Source organism: Odocoileus virginianus, chromosome 34 (genome assembly GCF_023699985.2).
Source record: "Odocoileus virginianus isolate 20LAN1187 ecotype Illinois chromosome 34, Ovbor_1.2, whole genome shotgun sequence".
NCBI lineage: Eukaryota > Metazoa > Chordata > Mammalia > Artiodactyla > Cervidae > Odocoileus > Odocoileus virginianus.
The window spans coordinates 9,449,733-9,468,453 of record NC_069707.1 but is presented as its reverse complement, the minus strand read 5'-3'; the positions used below and the strand labels follow the sequence as shown (position 1 = coordinate 9,468,453).

Here is an 18,721-nt window from a genome sequence, read left to right as displayed (position 1 = left end):
TAATTTGAATTTAGTCGAAAATGTTCCTATGTTGAATTATCCGTTCCCCAACAATGCTTATAACTGTGACATCCAGCCTTCGGATTCAACACCAAGTACATTGCCAGTGTTCAGGGGTTGAATTTGCATAGCTTTTCACCCCAAAGGCCCCCTTCCCCTTCCTGCTCCCCTCGGACCCACCCCCGACCCAAGGAAAGAGAAAGGGAAAAGCCTTGGCTGAGTCTGAAGCCCTGGATCTGCAGAGGGTTTGCTGGGCACCTGCGACTGATGCCTATGTTCATGCCCCTCAGGCTTCTCTCAACTGCATCTTTGAGGTCGTTTTTCTTCTTGTTCCTGCAACATAGGAACACCAGGGTGCAGCGTCTCTTCCTTTAATCTGTACATGCGCAGTGTAAGGTAGAAATCTACAAGGATGGTGGAAGAACTTCGCAGTCACACTCCTGTAAGAAACTGCCCACAGACTAGGGCTGAGATGGGAGGTACCTTGAGTTTCATATTCTTGAATTGACGATACCCCATACCTCACAATATGCCAATCTGACAAGAGGCAACCTGGAGAAATCAAGGACTTTAGCCTATTTGAGGCTTTGATCTAACCCAGACCTTGCCTTATTGTCGAGCATCTTTTTATTGATCATTGGTTTTGAAAAAGTCACAGATAGATTTTAATATTTTGTCAGTCCTTCACTTCTTTTTCAGTTCTGCGAGTTACACTTGCATTTCTTTTTTTTTTTTAATTTTTTGGTTGCCTTGGGTTTTCATTGCTACAAGGACTTTTCTCTAGTTGCGGCGAGTGGGGGTTACTCTTTGCTGCAATGCTCAGGCTCCCTGGCGCAGTGGCTTCTCTTGTTTTGGGGCACAGGCTCTAGGGCCACGGGCTTCAGTAGTTGCAGCACGTACGTGGCCTCAGCAGTTGCGCCTCCCGGCCTCTAGAGCACAGGCTCAATAGCTGTGACGCACACGGCTTGGTTGATTCACAGCAGGTGGGATCTTCTCGGATCAGGAATCGAACCCGTGTCTCCGCATTGGCAGGTAGATTTTTTTAACCTCTGAGCCACTAGGGAAGCCCTGTACGCTTGCTTTTAATCCTACGTTCTTCCACTGCAGAAACAAGCCGTGTCTGACTAAGAAATTTTAATTTCTTGGCAACAAGAGAAGCCACTGCATTGAGGAGCCTGCACACTGCAGCTAGAGAGTAGGTCCTGCTCGCCGCAACTAGAGAAAGCCCAAAGATGTAACCTATGGTTGCCTGGAGTTGGGTCCAGCACACAGTCTCTGAATAAACATCGGTTGAATGAACTGAAAACACAGGATAATAGGAAGTAGACTCAGGACGATCCTATTTTTGTTTCAAGCATATATTTATATTCATAACTGGAAGAATATATCCTAAAGTATGACCTTGTTTTCCACGGGGAAAAGTGTGAGGGTGTTGAATCTGTGTCCCCTGAATCAGCAAGCAGATTCCTAACCACTGGACCACCAGGGAAGTTCCTGACCTACTGATTTCTTATGGGTTCTGGGAGGCACCGAAAAAAAGATGATGGCGTTACTGTGGACATGCTGCTGCTGCTAAGTCAGTTCAGTCGTGTCCAACTCTGTGTGATCCCATAGACGGCAGCCCACCAGGCTCCCCCGTCCCTGGGATTCTCCAGGCAAGAACACTGGAGTGGGTTGCCATTTCCTTCTCCAATGTGTGAAAGTGAAAAGTGAAAGTGAAGTTGCTCAGTCGTGTCCGACTCTTAGCGACCCCATGGACTGCAGCCTACCAGGCTCCTCTGTCCATGGGATTTTCCAGGCAAGAGTACTGGAGTGGGGTGCCATTGCCATCTCCGTACTGTGGACATACTCCCTCTGAAAATGACACAACCACGTGAGTGAGGACTCTAGTGGATGTACGGTTGCCATGCCTAGGTGATCCGTGAGGTCATTAAAGAACCAGTTTGGGGACAGAGAGATATCATTAAAGAACCAGTTTGGGGACAGAGAGATACTGACTTTCCTCCCCGTGATCCACACATGGGCCAGAAGCCTTTGGCTTCTCAGAATTTTGAATCAATTGCAAAATCATTTAACCAAAAAAGTTTGAAACGCCACAATTTCCCCTAACCATCCCTTGTACATTCTCAATAGTAGATCGGGAAAGGGGGCTGTTTACACACTGGGATTTGAAGACTGTATTTTTAAACTAGGGCTCCCCCGGGTTCTGTGTCTATAACTAGACCTGTCTGGGTGGTCTGCGAGGCCCTGAATTAAGAATAATGACAGTGCTTTTGGCACAGGGGAGCTCCACAGGCTTCAGACCTTGCCTGTTGGAACCACATGTGGCCGGGAGGCTTGGGGAGAAAGCACAGTCCTTAGTGACTGTCCTCTCCTTGGGAGAGGGAGCTTCACCACCTCTTCCCTTAATGAGCGTGGAAACTGCTGCTGATGATGAGAAGGTGGACGCAGCCTAGTACAAAGATGAACCACGAGTCTCTGATGACACCAGAGCCATCCTCACACTTCTGCCTGGGGTTCTCCTCTCTCCATTCTTCCTCTCTGGGTTTACACTTTCCCTTCCAATCTCTTTGGGTTCTATTTTTTCCCTTTGGTCCTGCGTCTATTTATTTCAACTACCTGCTTCGTATAGCATTGGTAGATTCATCACTACATGCAGTTGGTAAGAAGGGGCCTTCAAACATTGGGTGCAGCCGTGGGGTGTCTTGAAGGGGGTTGTTGTTTTTCAGTCTTAACTGACTCTTGAGACCCCATGGACTGCAGCAGGCCAGGCTCCTCTGTCCTCCACTATCTCCCAGAGTTTGCTCAAACTCATGTCCGTTAAGTCAGGGATGCTATCTAACCATCTCATCCTTGGCCATCCCCTTCTCCTTTTGACTTCAATCTTTCCCAGCATCAGGGTCTTTTGCACTGTATAAAATCATTTCTGTTTTTCCATTCTCAGGGTTGTGAATGGATGTTATTTCTGAACCCTATTCTTTTCTCTATTTGTCTCCAACTAATGTGCTTATCTTTGCCCTGTAGTGCTACATTTATTTCTAAATATGTGATTAAGGAACAAATCATAAAAGTAATGGTGTTTATGTCCCTGCCTATAAATGAAAAATACATTTATTTTAGAGTGACTCATATGAAAAGGGAAAAGATCATTTTTATTACTACCCTCATAATGCTACTCTGTTATTATTTCAGACATGTGAGTCATTGGCTCAGATTATTTCATTTTATGATCATTTGCCTTAGCTGTTTATTACTGAAATGCATTGCAGTCAAAAGTCTGACATTTCAAATAATAGCTGAACTTTGTGATTTCTGAAATATGGAGACTTCCTTCATTAGAGTGCAACGTCAATAAAGCAAGGCCACGCCCTCCTTGATATCAATTTTAATTACGTGCCTCATTTCTGTGTATAAAGAATAGTTATTCTTATGTTTATGCTTTCATATGTACAGGACAGAACAAAAATGTCAAACGTAGGTCGTGTTGTAGTCAGGGGTCATGAGCTACAGTTAATGGGAATTTTTTTGTTGTTTGCATATCCATTTGCCAGCAAAATATTAAAAGATGACTCAAATTATTTTGCTATGGGAAAAGATTCTCTACTTTTTTGTTGTTATTGTTATGTAATATTATTAATATTACATGTTTATTATATCTTTCTGCTCACCTTCCCACGTTTCAGAGGGCCATTCACATTGACAGGTGGATTCTACATCTATTATCAATTGCAAAAGATTTTCTTTATTCCAAAGGCCACATGATCTTAATGTCTCTGTTATATATTGTTAATATTGTTTCATTTTGTTTTATTTTTGTAAGTAAGGCTAATCTCCCAAAGAATGTCCTATGAGGAAACAGGGAGCCCTAAACACCCAATAATGAACTCCAGATTTTCTATGTGAAATGTTTTAAAAAAGACATTAGTTTAGTTCCAGGATTTTAACACAAAGTATCAATTTTAACCACCAGTAAATTCTAACCTGAGAGTCATTCTCTAAATAGAAATATAGAATTAATGAGAGTATTGATTCTGGAAAGGTCAGTATCTGTTTGATGGTAAAATAATTTTGTCATGTATGCTAAGTTGCTTCAGTCATGTTGAACTCTCTGCGACCCTATGGACTGTAGTCTGCCAGGCTCCTCTATCTATGGGATTCTCCAGGCAAGAATACTGGAGTGGGTTGCCATGCCCTTTTCTAGGGCATCTTCCCTACCCAGGGATCAAACCCAGGTCTCCTGCATTGCAGGCAGATTCTTTACCATCTGAGCCACTAGGAAATACATTAATTGCATAGTCTCAGATAATAAAGCACCTAGAAAATGGCTCTATCATTCATGTATAGCCATCAAAATACAAATTATTACTTTTCTTAAAGATTTGAGAAGATTGCTATTAGAACTGAAAAAATTCCCTGTAATCTTTTGGCAGTGCTATATGGTCTAATTATTACCTGGAAGGCCCTTTCTTTACCTCTGATATAGAGTGAGTTGACAGTTTGTAGTAGATATTTAATCATCATATCTAAAGGGAAACAGCTCACTGACGTATATCATAGGAGCGGGATTATTATACAAACTTTTCATCATGATAGCCTTTGTTTTGTCTGGTGCTAAATTAACTCATCTCTTTTATGTTATGAAAATGCATGCTTTCAGATTCTTTTTTTTCCCTCCTGCCACTTTCTCATTGAGCTATATGAAGACAAAGATGCTTGTAGCTGGTTACCCACCCGGCCCTGGGTTGTATGTAGGTCACAATTCTTCAGCCTGAGAGAGAGGACTCCATTTGGTGTTTATATCTTTGGCAGCTGCACCCTCGTCTTGTATCCGATCCAGGCCCTCGGGGGAAGGCGTCTTCCTCATCACAGATGGCTCTCAGAATTGGAGAGCCCAGCCGCGGTTGCTCAGAAATGTGAAGGAGCCGTTTTCAAGTTGTCTGAGCTCAAGCTAAGAATTTTCTTTGCCCACTCGCAGCGCTTCAGCTATTAGGTCGCGCCAGTGGCTGTGAGATTTTCCCATCAGTCTTGGCCCCTCCTGGGGGTTTGGTGATTGCCGTCCTGAGCTGGGCCTCTTCCTGAGTCTTCACCAGCAGGACTGCAGATGCTCTCGGCTTTTTCTGGGCAGCAGCTTGAAGGTGTCAGTGTAGCCCTGATCTCCTTGTTTGCTTGGGGATCTGGATTCTTTTCTACAAAGCCATGCCCAAGACTTCAGTGAGTAACTGAACATTGCCCTTTGAAATACAGGCCGCTCTCACAGAGCGCCTGCTACCAACATATGGTGCTTCATCTGCTAGAACTTTAGAGAGTGTTGCACACACTCAGCTCAGGTAGTCTTGCCTTTTCTCATTGGCAGAAGCATCCTAGACAGGGCAGATCCTTACCCCCCGTTTGAAGGAGGTTCTCACAAGCTTAGAAGAAAGAGAATCAAGTTCTGGACGCAGGGTACATTGTGATCTTGACAGTATGGCTGACTTGACTTCCCTGCAGTTTTCTCTGTTACTGTAAAATTCAGTGACTAGATACCATTCATTCAACTACTCAACAAACACTTATCAAATACCTACCCTACATGAGGCATCACTCCCGGTGCTATGAAGGACACACGCTGACCAGGGCCCAGTCTCACCCTCAGGACTTCCAGTCCACTAAGGTTCATGAGGCATGTCCACAAACAGCCACAAGTACCATCGAGACAAGCAAACAAAGATGCTAGGGAAGTTTAGAAAAAGAAACCAGCTCTTTTGCTTGGGGGTAAGCCAAAAAAATCTTGTCACCAGGTCTTTATGGAAACTTGAAAGTTGGGGAGGCTTTAATTAAGGTGAGATGGGGCTGGGGGTGCTCCAGATACCAGAGCTGGGTCATGGGCCCCTGTCTGGGAAGGTGGAGACGATGGGAGGCCTCCAGAGTCGTCAACCTGGAGATGTGGGTGGGTGGCCCTACGTACAGTGCGCTTGGGACAACGAGAAACCATTTCAGTTCAGTTCATTTAGGACATGGCTTACTCATTAACAGGGCTTCCCTGGTGGCTCAGCGGTAAAAAATCTACCTGCAGTGCAGGACACCCTGGTTCGATCCCTGGGTTGGGAAGAGCCTTTGGAGGAGGAAATGGCAACCCACTCCAGTGTTCTGGCCTAGAGAATCCCATGGACAGAGGAGGCTACAGTCCATGGCAAAGAGTCAGACACTACTGAGCAACTAACATTTTGACTTTGACTTAACTTACTCATTAATGACATCTTGCTCTGGGAAGGCAAACCTTTATGACTATGAGCAGGCAACCTCTGAGGTCAACCAAGTTACATTTCAGAACCAAAAGGGAAAAACAAAAACATTGAAGATCCACTGAATCTCCTTCACGGGAGGGTTCCAACAGCACTCAAGTCTCCATCCTTGGAGAGGCAATGGAGCTAAATAAACTCCATCCCTAAACACTCAAGGTGGGTCCCATCCTGTGGACTGGTTGTCCAGGTCACGTTGTCCAGCTATGACCTGGTGCAGCTGCTGAACAACTCAAACTGTTCCAGTTGCTTCTAATTCAAACTCATGAATAATGAGAAAGAGGGAAAAGTTGGCCTGTTGTATTCTCTGCTCTTCTTCAAACAGCCATCCATCTCTTGAATTCTGAATTTAAATTCTAGAAAAATTCTCTTGACACAATTGATCATTTTTCTAACCATTTTATTTAAAAAAAAAAAGAGGTATACCTAGAGTAGATTCTTTTAGACTAAAAAAAATTTTGACTAATCTATAGAAACCAAAATGTATTAGTATCAGGGTCAGTTTTAATGCCTTCAGTAACAGACTGTGTTTATTTCTTTTCTAAAAAAAAATCCTTTTATTTTCTATTGCTGGATAGCCAATTAACAATCTTGTGATAGTTTCAGGTGAGCAGCGAAGGGAGTCAGCCATGCATATACACGTATCCATTCTCCCCCAAACTCCCCCCACGAACGGTGTTGATTTCTGATTGTGGTACACTAGCACATTTTCAAGGCTTAATACAACTTCAGGTGGCTTTTTATATGACAATAAGAGGAACAAAGATAATGCCATATTTTATGACACAAATGCTTTTTAATGATCTTTAGAGTCCGAGTTCCTTGCTATTAACTTGATTGACATCACAGTCAGAGATTTAATCAATAGCCTTGCAGCAATTGATATTTATCACCAGCTCTTCACAGATGCGCCGTGTCAGAGTCTGCATGTGCTCCATTTGACATAATGGACGTGCCCTGGGAACGGGTTTATTTCTGTAGCCCACGGCACTGCACCATATCCCAGAGCTGGACTGCAGTCCCATGCGAAGGATTCAGTGCAGTATTAAATGATTGTCGCTTTCTATTTAATCTCTGAAGGGAAGATGGTCATTTCATGATAATCCCCCAGGACTGAGCCCCCTTCTCATCTCTTAAGCAAAGCTTTCCAACCCTTTCTCTTCCAGCTCCTTCTCTTTGTTTGGGGTTGAGTGTCTGAAGAGCCTCCCCTGGTGAGGCAGACCATCTAGGAGGCACTTTGCAGTCCGGGTGTTATGACTCTGAGTCCATGAGGTGTTCCTTGATGCCCACGGTGTTCCTAAATGTGGAGACAACAGACTGACCGTGGTCCCTGCGGGGCTCAGGCTTCACTGGGCTCCAGGCACCAGGCTGGTCTTCTCTCTGCCTCTCACCACCTCTGAGGAGTCAAGGGGCAATGACTGGGTCTGGATCCTGGGTCCCCGGAGCCGGCGGGCGCAGACGTCCGTCTGTCGCAAGGGCCCCTTGCCCTGACTCATCAAGACCCTACTGCGTGTCAGTGCATTCGCTGGGGACAGCGAAGGGGGTTTGAGAGTCAACTTGGGCTGTGTTTATCCGCTGGTAGCTCGTCGTCTTCTGGAAGTGCACGTTCAGTTCAGTTCATTTGCTCAGTCATGTCCAACTCTGCGACCCCATGGACTGCAGCACGCCAGGCTTCCCTGTCCTTCACCATCTCCCGGAGTTTACTCAAACTCATGTCCATCGAGTTGGTGATGCCATCCAACCATCTCACCCTCTGTTGTCCCCTTCTCCTCCCAACTTCAATTTTTCCCAGCATCAGAGTCTTTTCCAATGAGTCGGTTCTTCACATTGGAGTTTCAGCTTCAGCATCAGTCCTCCCCATGAATATTCAGGACTGATTTCATTTAGGATGGACTTGTTGGATCTCCTTTCAGTCCAAGGGGCTCTCAAGAGTCTTCTCCCACACCACAGTTCAAAAGCATCAATTCTTCGGTGCTCAGCTTTCTTTATAGTCCAGCTCTCACATCCATCCATGACTACTGGAAAAACCATAGCTTTGACTAAAAAGGACCTTTGTTGGCAAAGTAATGTCTCTGCTTTTAATAAGCTGTCTAGGTTGGTCATAGCTTTCTATCTGCCTACATCCTTTTAGTCCTTTTGGGAAACTGGTCCACCAGTATGTTTCCATATCTCATTAACCTCTTTTGGATAGATTAGATCCAAAATGTTGAAAAAATACTTTCCTGCCTTTTGAGGGTGGCTTGCAGTTCTCTGCGTTCTGTGCCCTGAGCTGCCTGACCCAGGGAGGAAAGGCCGGGTCTGATGAAAATTGTTCTAAGCCAGTGTCTCCTATGTTAATATGACTCCAAGACTGGGTGGAGAATCACATAATTCATGTGCCTTGTTTCCAAAACAAAGAGTTCAAGCTCTGTGCATCTTGCATTGATTATACAAGCAGGATTATTTTCATTTTTCTGCCAGTGTCTTTCCGAGTAGCTGAGGGTTGTCTTAGCTGAGAAGGGAGGGTTAAACTGTCCATGAGAGAACTGCAGACCTCCCCAAATGTAGATGTTTAACACAGATGAATTTTTAATGGAAATCAATTTTGCTTCTCCAAAAAAAAAAAAAAGCCTGTAGGTTCTTGGAAAACACAGACTGCTTGCTGTTGAATACTGACATTGTATTTCCTTTCTTTCTCCCCTCCTCTCCTGCCTTCCCCCACCTGCTGGCAGCTGCCCGTACCTAGCAGTGAAAATCACCCCCGCCATCCCGGTGGTCGGTGGCATTTTGTTCTTCTTTGTGATGGGGACCCTGCTACGCACCAGCTTCAGTGACCCCGGCGTCCTTCCGCGAGCCACGCCTGATGAAGCCGCCGACCTGGAAAGGCAAATAGGTAACCCTGAAGGTCCGCCCTTAGCCTGTCTGTGGTCACTGCCCACCTGTGCTCAGCCCCAGTGCGGGAGGACGGGAGAGGAGCCCGCGCAGGAGGGGCTGAGTCCTGATGTTTCTTCATTCACTTGGCCCGAGGATGACCTGAGTAGGAGGTGGGATGGAAAGTGGTTGGAGGTAAGGTCGAGGGACTGGTGCACTGGAGGTGGGCTGGTGGTACCTGCAGGCAGGCCACTGCCCCCCAAGCTCTCTGAAATCCAAGTGTCTGAGTCCGCTCTGAGAAGGCGCCTGCAGAAGGCGCTGTTGTGAAAGCTGTGGCTCTTGGTGGCGGCTCTTTCCTCTGCTTTCTAAAATATCAATCGGGAAAGGTTACACCTTAGACTCTGTCCTATTTATCTAGCCTAGGCTCCAGCATTTCTTTATTAAGGTTTGACAAAGATAATATATTTCTGATATATATTGAGATGAATGGCTTTATTTTTCCTTAGATGTTGGAAAGCCTGGGATTAAAAACTTACAGCAGTCCATTTTAAAGATATTTAAAAAAAAAACCAATCCCTATCCCTCATACAAAGAACCCTTAAAATCTCTTTTTTAATTAAAAAGAGAGCTCCGGCTTGCTCTTAAAAGTTTGCCTTTGTGAATGTGTAGCCTTGCTGTGGTCGTCATTTGACAAGCTGGCAGGGGGACTATGGTGACTCAATGTGAATGTGAAGTTTAGGTATGAAAAATCATTTGACAGAAATAGTTCTCTCCCAGTGGGCTTCCCTTCCCAGCCCACTCGGCTGAAAGACCCTCACTTTCCACCATATAATGAGGTACAAGTGTGGGTCTTGAAAAACAGTGTCTGCTCTCGTTCACGGCCCTAAATGCTGAAGCGCAGTCATGTCCTTCTCTGAGCATCTGCCTTCATCCTGCTTCCCTGGGAGGGGAACAGTAAAGTGGTCAGTCACGGGAGTGTGTGTGAGTTGTCCGCTGCGCTGCAGCCTTCTTGTGTCCTGAGGTAGGGAAGCGGGGAGACAATCTCTTTCTTAGCCACCACATGTTGAAATTTAAACCCAGAGCAATAATTTATAGCGTAAAGCCTTTGGAGCCCAAGAAGATATAATCTGTCACTGCTTCCACTTTTTCCACCTCTATTAATATTTGCCATGAAGTGATGGGAGTGGATGCCATGATCTTAGTTTTTTAATGTTGAATTTCAGGTCAGCATTTTCACTCTCCTTTTTCACCCTCATCAAGAGGCTGCATTTATATAGCTCATCAATAATTTGTAAAGGCCACTCATGATGATCATTGAATTTTATCACATCCCAGCAACTTTGTGAGGAAGACTTTATTATTACACCCATTTTACAAATAAGAAAACAAAACCCCAAGGGGTTAGATGGAAGAAGATAGCAGAGCCAGACCCTTCAACCCAGGTCCCTTGGATCTCAGTCACAGTTCTTTAGTTCATGTCATAAGGAAGAGAGAGAGGCCAGGGCCCAGTATCCTTCAGGTTGGAGCCTGTAGACAGTGCATAGTCTAGGCCCACATCACTTCTGCATGAGCTTAAATCTCCTACTGGTGCAGTAGGCAAAGAGCCCAGCTCCCACACTGGCCGTTAAGCATTTTCCTGCTGTGATCCTGTTTTCTCTCCCACCTCCCCATTAGTGCTGGGAGCATCTGAAGAATCAGCAAGATCAGGAATTTTTTTTTTTTTTTTTTGTCTTTCTTACAAAGCTGATAATAAAGAGTGCCATCGAAATTCTCTATTATAAATGCAGATTCTAAGAGGCATTGAGTTTCCATTATTAACAGTGAAGAAGTTAAATGATTCATTAAAATGCAATATTCTTGTTGTTTCGTTTTCTTAAAGTTGATAACCTCAGAGCAGTATTTTTCAACATACTTTTCAACATCAGCTCATCATTTTTAAAACCCAGCTCTGCCCCCATCCCCCTTCCCCCCAGAGACACAGATTGTGTGAGAGGTGAAACCAGAATTTGTTTCCTGTGAAGGAGAGAAAAGGAGCTTTAGAGACAGGGCTTTGGAGTAGCAGAAACTAGTAGCCTGATATGTCCTTCCCCAAAGGCAGTTAGATGAAACATTATAGACAAGATGAGACATGGTAGTCAGAAACAGTCTGTATGTTTCTGGAATCCAGCTGTATTAAGGAGCAGTTATTCATGAAAAACTGATGAACTTTGGGGCAGAACAGTGGGAGTCTGTGGCAGTCTCTCTGGGACCACTGTCATCACCAGCCTGCATTCTGAAGGAAGCTCTATGTGGACACCACGCGCCCTGTGGCGTCCTTGTCTGAGGGGCTGACTTGATTCGGAGTGGAGCATGTGAATTTCCAGGTGGTGCTAGTGGTAAAGAACTCTCCTGCCAGCGCAGGAGATGTAAGAGACTTGAGTTCAATCCCCAGGTTGGAAAGATCCCATGGAGGAGGAAATGACAACCCACTCCAGTATCCTTGCCTGGAGAATCCCATGGACAGAGGAGCTTAGTGGGTTACGGTCAATGGGGTCACAAAGAGTTGGACACAACTGAGGCGGCTTAGCAGGCATGCATGGAAAAAACCTAGAAACTGAAGCTTTCACCTTAAGAACTAGAGAAAGCAGAGCAAACTAAACTCAAAGCAACTAGTAGGAAGGAAATGGTAAAGATGAGAGTGGAAATCAGTGAAATAGAACACGCAAAACAACAGAGAAAAATCAGTGAGCCCCAAAATCAGTCCTTTGAGAAGATCAACAAAATTGACAAAACTTCAGCTATACTCCCCGACTCCTCACTCCAAAAAGAAGACAAAGAGAGAAGTTACAAATTACCAAAATTAGGAGTAAAAAGCAGAGGTGTCACCATCAAACCTACAAAAATTAAGAGGATTTTATGCTACAAATTTAGACAATTTAGATGAATGGATAAATTCTTAGAAAGCCACAGTTACCCCCCCCCAAAAAAAACCCTCAAGAAATAAAAAATCTGGAAAAAAAAAAAACCAAACACATAGCAAGTATGCTTAGCACGCGTGCCAAGTCGCCTCAGTGTCATGAAAATGGTCCAAAACTGGATTGTGGTGATGGCTGCATAATCTAATAAATTGACTAGTGATTATTGTATTGTACACTTGCGATGGACAACAGTTATGTAAGGCAGCTTATACTGCAATAAGGCTGTCTAAAATAAAAAGGAAGGAGAAAGGAGGAGGATGGAGAAGGAAGAAGGCTCTCCCATCCTCTGGTTGTGTGACTTTAGGCCAGTGGTACACTTTTTAAACCTCACGCTACCATATTCTTAACTTTAACATGGAAATGTTAAATGTTAACTGTCGTGTCCGACTCTTTGAGACCCCATGAACTGTAGCCCGCCAGGCTCCTCTGTCCATGGAATTCTCGCGACAAGAATACTGGAGTGGGTTGCCATTCGCTTTGCCAGGGAATCTTTCTGACCCAGGGATCAAACCTGTGTCTCTTATGTCACCTGAATTGGCAGGCAGGTTCTTTACCACTAGCGCCATCTGGGAAGCCCCTTAACATGGGAATAAGAACACATAGGCTGTGAGGATTGGCTCATTAAATGTAGAATCTTTTAAGAAAAATTCTCCTCTTTCCCCACTCGGATCTCTTGTCACCTTCCACAAACATAGATTCTCATAAAAAACGACCTGCTTTGTGATGGAAATAAACAGCAGAGCTAGTCTAATGCTTTATAAGGATTCCTCCCGTATATCACTTGGCTGTGGAAAACAAGATGATGTTTCAATGAGATCTTAGCACATTTATTTCGTGCTCTCTAAAGAAGCAAAACATGAGATTTGGAAACTTTTTATTATTAGAGCTATTGATTCCAATTATCCATTGTATTCCTCTGAGTGTAGAAGCCCAGAATAGTCCCTTGAAACCAGCCATCTGAGGAACTGATTGAAGATTTGCCAAGAATCTGAACCACATTCCCGTCCTCAGATTTCTGGAGGGGAGTGGGTGGCGAGGCAGAGGCTGTGTGTCTGTCAGTTCCAAGTCTGTGGAAACGCCTTAAGCTTCTTTCTTCTGAAAGAGCTTTCGCAATAACTCATTCTGTCACTGAAAAGACAGTGAAGCATGTGGGTGGGGTCCAGGCAGTGGGGTCAGTGCAGTCCTTCTTGGCAGCCTTACAGTTTGGGAAACTCTGTTCTTTCATTCCACTCAGGAATGACCATATACTAAGCAACTGATTTGGGGCTAGAAAAAAATGATGCTACCGCAGCCTTTCCTTTCAATTACTTTTCCAGGGATAAAAACGGGGGAAAGGGGCTGCTCTACCCCCGTCTTCCATTCCACATGCATCTCGCCCCATCCGCCCCAGCATCCTCAGGATCAGGGGAGGCAGTCGTGGACTCACACATGCAGTCCTCCCGTTGGGCTCCAAAACCAAGGCTGGTTATTGAGGTAACTCTCGCCCTGTGTCACGGTAACCCTGACAGCAGTAAGTGGTCTTGTGGAGGCTTGATAAGGGTGGAATGAGACCAAAGGAAGCTGGCTGGCCTTTAAAAAAATTCACCTGGCTGCAGTAGAATCTTAAGGTTTGCTGCCTCCACTCTGAACCTTTGACCGGGCGGCTCGAATGTCTGCTGGACAGCACGCACCTGTGTGCCTCCCTGTGTCTGCTCTGACTGCCTGAGTCCCTTTCCCTCCCCTCCTTCCCGCTGTCCTCCTCCTACTACTTTTCTCCTCCCTTCCCTCTTCCCCCTCCCTCCTCCCCGCCCTCCTCCCCCCTCTCTCCTCTCCCCTCCCTCCTCCCCTCCCTCCTCCCCTCCCTCCTCCCCCCCCCTCCTCCCCTCCCTCCTCCCCTATCTACCTCCCTCCCTCCTTCCCTCCCTCCTCCCCCCTCTCTCCTCTTCCCTCCCTCCTCCTCCTGTCTCTCCTCTTCCCTCCCTCCTCCCCTCCTCCCTCCTCCCCTCCCTCCTCCCCCCCCTCCTCCTCCCCACCCTCCTCCTCCCCGCCCTCCTCCTCACCCTCCCCTATCTACCTCCTCCCCTCCTCCCCTCCCTCCTCCCCTTTCTTCCCCCTCCTCTCTCTCCTCTCCCTCCCTCCTCCCCTCCCTCCTCCTGTCTCTCCTCTTCCCTCCCTCCTCCTCCTGTCTCTCCTCTTCCCTCCCTCCTCCTCCTGTCTCTCCTCTTCCCTCCCTCCTCCTCCTGTCTCTCCTCTTCCCTCCTCCCCCCTCCTCTCTCTCCCCTCCCTCCTCCTCCCCTCCCTCCTCCCCCCTCCCTCCTCCCCTCCCTCCTCCCCTCTCCCCCTCCCTCCCTCCTCCCCCTCCCTCCTCCCCTCCCTCCTCCCCTTTCTTCCCCCCTCCTCTCCCTCCTCCCCCCTCCCTCCTCCTCCCCTCTCTCCTCTTCCCTCCTCCTCCCCCTCCTTCTTTCCTCTTCTCTCTCGCTCACTCTCTCTTCCACACTCTTGGTCAAATTCTCATCATCCAAGGGTTTTCCTTGTAGTACACAGAACCAGTCACCTTTTCCAAGACAGGAGTCTGTCTTTCATTTCCTCCTAAAGTACCCTTGGGCCAGGAATCTTCTAGAGGAGCTGTCTAGGAAGCAGGCAGGCCACATCTTGCCCCTGTGGAGGCACTGGCCTTGTCAGCAGCCTGGGTCTACACCATCCCAGGGAGCGCAGTTCCTGAGAAGTGTTCTATGGAGACAGGATATGTTCACCACCTATTTGACTTGCTAGTTTTTTCTCCCCAAAGACATCTTAATTCTTTGCAACTCCGTGGAGCCCGCCAGGCTCCTCTGTCCATGGGATTCCCCAGGTAGGAAATACTGGAGTGGGTAGCCCTTCCCTTCTCCAGGGGATCGTCCCCACCCTGGGATTGAACCCAGGTCTCCTGCTTTGCAGGTGGAATCTTAACCATCTCAGCCACCAGGGAAGCCCTGTGTTTAAGAGTAGAAACATTTTATTTAGTTCTTCAAAAAGTTCATTTGGGTTTCCATTATCTCTTACAGAAAAACCTGAACAAACTTTGGGGCCAACTCAATAATTGGAATTTTAATAACACTGGTGGATTTTCATTGAAGAAAATACTTTCTGAGGAGGACATTCGTAAGCCAGTCTAAGAGCTTAATCAATATTCCCTGTTGTAAAGCTACACTATTTCCCATTTTTCCCATTTCCATTTTTATTCTACCAAAATTGTTTTTACTGGAGTGATTGCTGCATAAAATTTATAACTAAGATTTTTTATTGATTGGTTTTTATATTATGAAATTTGCCATTGTGAATCTTATTATACAACTATTATGCTAGTATAACAAATTTTCCCTGTGATTTAATTTTTTACCATGTGAGATTTTCAAGCCATGATTGGCTTATTTTCGTGTTAGTTATTTCTACTGATAATATTCACCATAAAATTGCTTTTTAAATTGATAGTTTCATTTACTTTTTTGCTTTATAATTCATTAGTCTGTGATTAGTCTGTGATGACCTCTCCCGTAGACTTTGCAGTCAGTTTATGTGCTCCATGCTAGACAGCCACCCTTGAATATGCGAGAAAAAAAGGCATCAAAAGGCGTTGATTTGACTGGTTTTGCCAGTTTTCTTTTCAGAAGGTGACATTTTCTGATCGTTTCTCCAGTTCCTTAACTTTGTTTATTTTTAATTGGAGGATAAATGTTTTACCGTGTTGCGTTGGTTTCTGCCGTATATCAACATGAATCAGCCATAGGTGTATATATATGTCCCTTCCCTCTTGAACTTCCTTCCCACCTCCCACCGTATCCCACCCCTCTAGGTTACTTGCATCTCCCTCCTCACGTCTAAGGCTTCCCTGTGGCTCAGTGGTAAAGAATCTGCCTGCTAATGCAGGAGACATGTGCTTGATCCCTGGGTCAGAAAGATCCCCTGGAGGAGGAAATGGTGACCCACTCCAGTATCCGTACCTGGGAAATCCCATGGACAGAAGAGCCTGGTGGGCTATGGTCCATAGGGTAGCAAACAGTCAGATGTGACTGCATACACACGACATGGTCTCACCTCCAAAATTACCACAGTTTATCCTTTGTGCAACTTTTATTTGCAGTGGGGTCATCTCAGGTCCTCAGGAGCATTCTGCTAGACCAAGAACTCTGTCCAGAATTGAATTGCACCTGCCTCTGCAGGAGTCCTTCCTGCCTTTACTGTTCTCTGCCCCCTGCCACCTGCGTTCTGCCCTGTTTGTGCCAGGGTTATGATCTACTTCAGTAGCTGTCAGACTCCCTCTTTTATGTACCAACTCCAGCATTTGCCTGTGTCCACTGAAATAAAATAGTCTCTGCCCTGTCCTGTGAAGTAGTTGGTTTATTGGTCTGTGATGACAGGTAGGATTGTATTAATAGCTATTTTCATTAAGTGCTTCTCTTGTGCCAGGCATTATGCTAAGCTCTTTCCATGTATGATCTCATTTAAGACTCACAACTCCATAATGTTTAGATGCTATTCATGTTCCTATTTTATGTCAGAGAAAGCCGGTACTCAGAAAAGAAGGTGATTTGCTAGAGATCGTTTGACCATATGTTACGTGTTAGTCTCTCAGTCATGTCCAACTCTTTGCGACCCCATGGACTGTAGCCCATCAGGCTCCTCCGTCCATGGGATTTCCCAGGCAAGAATACTGCAGTGGGTTGCCATTCCCTTCTCTAGGGGATCTTCCCGACCCAGGGTTTGAACCCAGGTCTCTTACATTGCAGGCAGATTCTTTACTGTGTCAGCCACCAGATCTGGGAGTCAAATGCAGGGTCATCTGCCCTGACACCCTATGCTCTTCACCCCTGCTTGCTACTGTCCACCATCCTGCTGGCCCGAGGGGAGATTTCTGGGACCCCTGGAGCAGGTAGCACATCCCTTCACTGTAAGTTACATTCTCTCTCCCCCCAGATTGTCAGCATCATCTGGTCCTCCAGCTTCCCTTTCTCATTGGCTGGGTCTCCCCATCATTGCCGCAGCTCAGAAATAATGAGCCATGTTCCAGCCCACTGTGGATAGTGGGCCTGGTTCTCACATCCTGAGCCCAAGCGGGAGAAGAAGAAGGACTACAGGGAAACACCAGACAGTTGGACAGCTTGTTGTAGCTGCCTCGCTGAAGTCTAGATGTTCCCTGCTGCTAGTGGAGGACTTATGGGAAGTGGGGGCAGGGTGCCCTACTACATCTGAAATACCTTTCAAAAGAGGAAGAGACGAAAGCTTTTGAAGAAAATGACATCCTAGTAATAAAAAAAGCAGATTCCTTGTTTGGGGGAAAATGCCAGAATCGTCAAGTGTGTACTCAATGCCAGAGAAGGGAAGGCAATGAGAAACTCAGGGTGGGTGCTTACGATGTCAGAATTCCTGATTAAAAAAAGAAAAAAAAGAATTCCTGATTGTCTCTTTAAAAGCAAGTCCCAGCCTGGGAGAGCTGGGAACCAGATGTCACAATTCAGAATCTTGGTATTTGAGGAAATACCACAAGGTTCTGAAGGCTCTGGCTCTGAGGGAAGGAATGGAGCTGGAGATTTTGTTTGTCCCAAGGTTTTGGAAGGATGGGTGTATTTCATCCAGGCTGTTCAGTGAAGCCTAGGTTATTTCTCCTTCCTGTAGAAGTCCAAACTTCGGGGAATGTACTATGCTGGAACTGAGGCCTGTTTCTGATGCAAACCTATTTCTGATGCAAACCTATTTCCTTGTTTGTGAATTAGGACATTTTACTCTGTGATGGTTTTTGAAGAATTATCATCCTCTCTTCTGGTGGAGACCCTGTACAGAATTGTCTTTGCCGTCCTCCTGATATCATTGTGTGTAGCAAGTGATTTTTTTTTCTCCTTCTTATAGGAAAAGAAATTGAGGCAAGGTTGAGGGGGTGCTATTTAATTTGTTGAGATCACACTCTCATGCCTCCACTGCGCCGAGCCTAAATTCCTAAATCTACATAGGTATTTTAGTGGCCTCCCTCTGTATTCCCTATCCTGAATCTACTGGGTGTCTCTTAATTCAGTGAAGATTTGGCTGATATATATGTACATACGTTGGGCTTCTCTTGTGGCTCAACTGGTAAAGAATCCACCTGCAATGTGGGAGACCTGAGTTCGATCCCTGGGTTGGGATGATCCCCTGGAGAAGGGAACGGCTACCCGCTCCAGTAGTCTGGCCTGGAGAATTCCACGGACTGAATAGTTCATGGGGTCACAAAGAGTCAGACATGACTGAGCAACTAACACTTTCACTTTACTGTCACTTTCACTTTACTGTCACTTTCACATATGTACAGATTGGAAACTCTGCTGTAGAATTGATGAATGCCCTAAAAGCAGTGCTATCACTCCATTTCAAAGAAGGGCAAATCTCTCTCCCCCGCCCCCCCCATCTCTCACTGTGTCACAGCCTTTAAAGGGTTTGTGTTAAATCAACAAAATGGGGACTTCCCTGGTGGTCCAGTGGTTAAGACTTTGCCTTCCAATGCAGGGGGTGCAGTTTCGATCCCTGGTCAGGGAGCTATGATCCCACATGCTTCATGGCCAATGTCAAACAGAAACAGTATTGTAACAAATTCAGTAAAGACTTTAAAAATGGTCCACATTTTTAAAAAAATAATCTTTTAAAATCAGC

The 18,721-nt window shown here is 45.7% G+C and overlaps 1 protein-coding gene across 5 annotated transcripts in view; it reads left to right on the top strand.

Annotated features, from left to right (window-relative positions):
- The window catches only part of ZDHHC14 (zinc finger DHHC-type palmitoyltransferase 14), a 274,893-nt gene that overhangs the window by 153,091 nt on the left and 103,081 nt on the right, over nucleotides 1-18,721 (top strand). For 3 of the 5 annotated variants that reach the window (XM_070461348.1, XM_070461346.1, XM_020896306.2), the window contains exon 2: nucleotides 8,990-9,162. In XM_070461348.1, coding sequence (XP_070317449.1) covers nucleotides 8,990-9,162 — 173 coding nt within the window. The remainder of the gene's footprint in view (nucleotides 1-8,989; nucleotides 9,163-18,721) is intronic. The other 2 variants (XM_070461347.1, XM_020896307.2) reach the window with 1 other exon arrangement.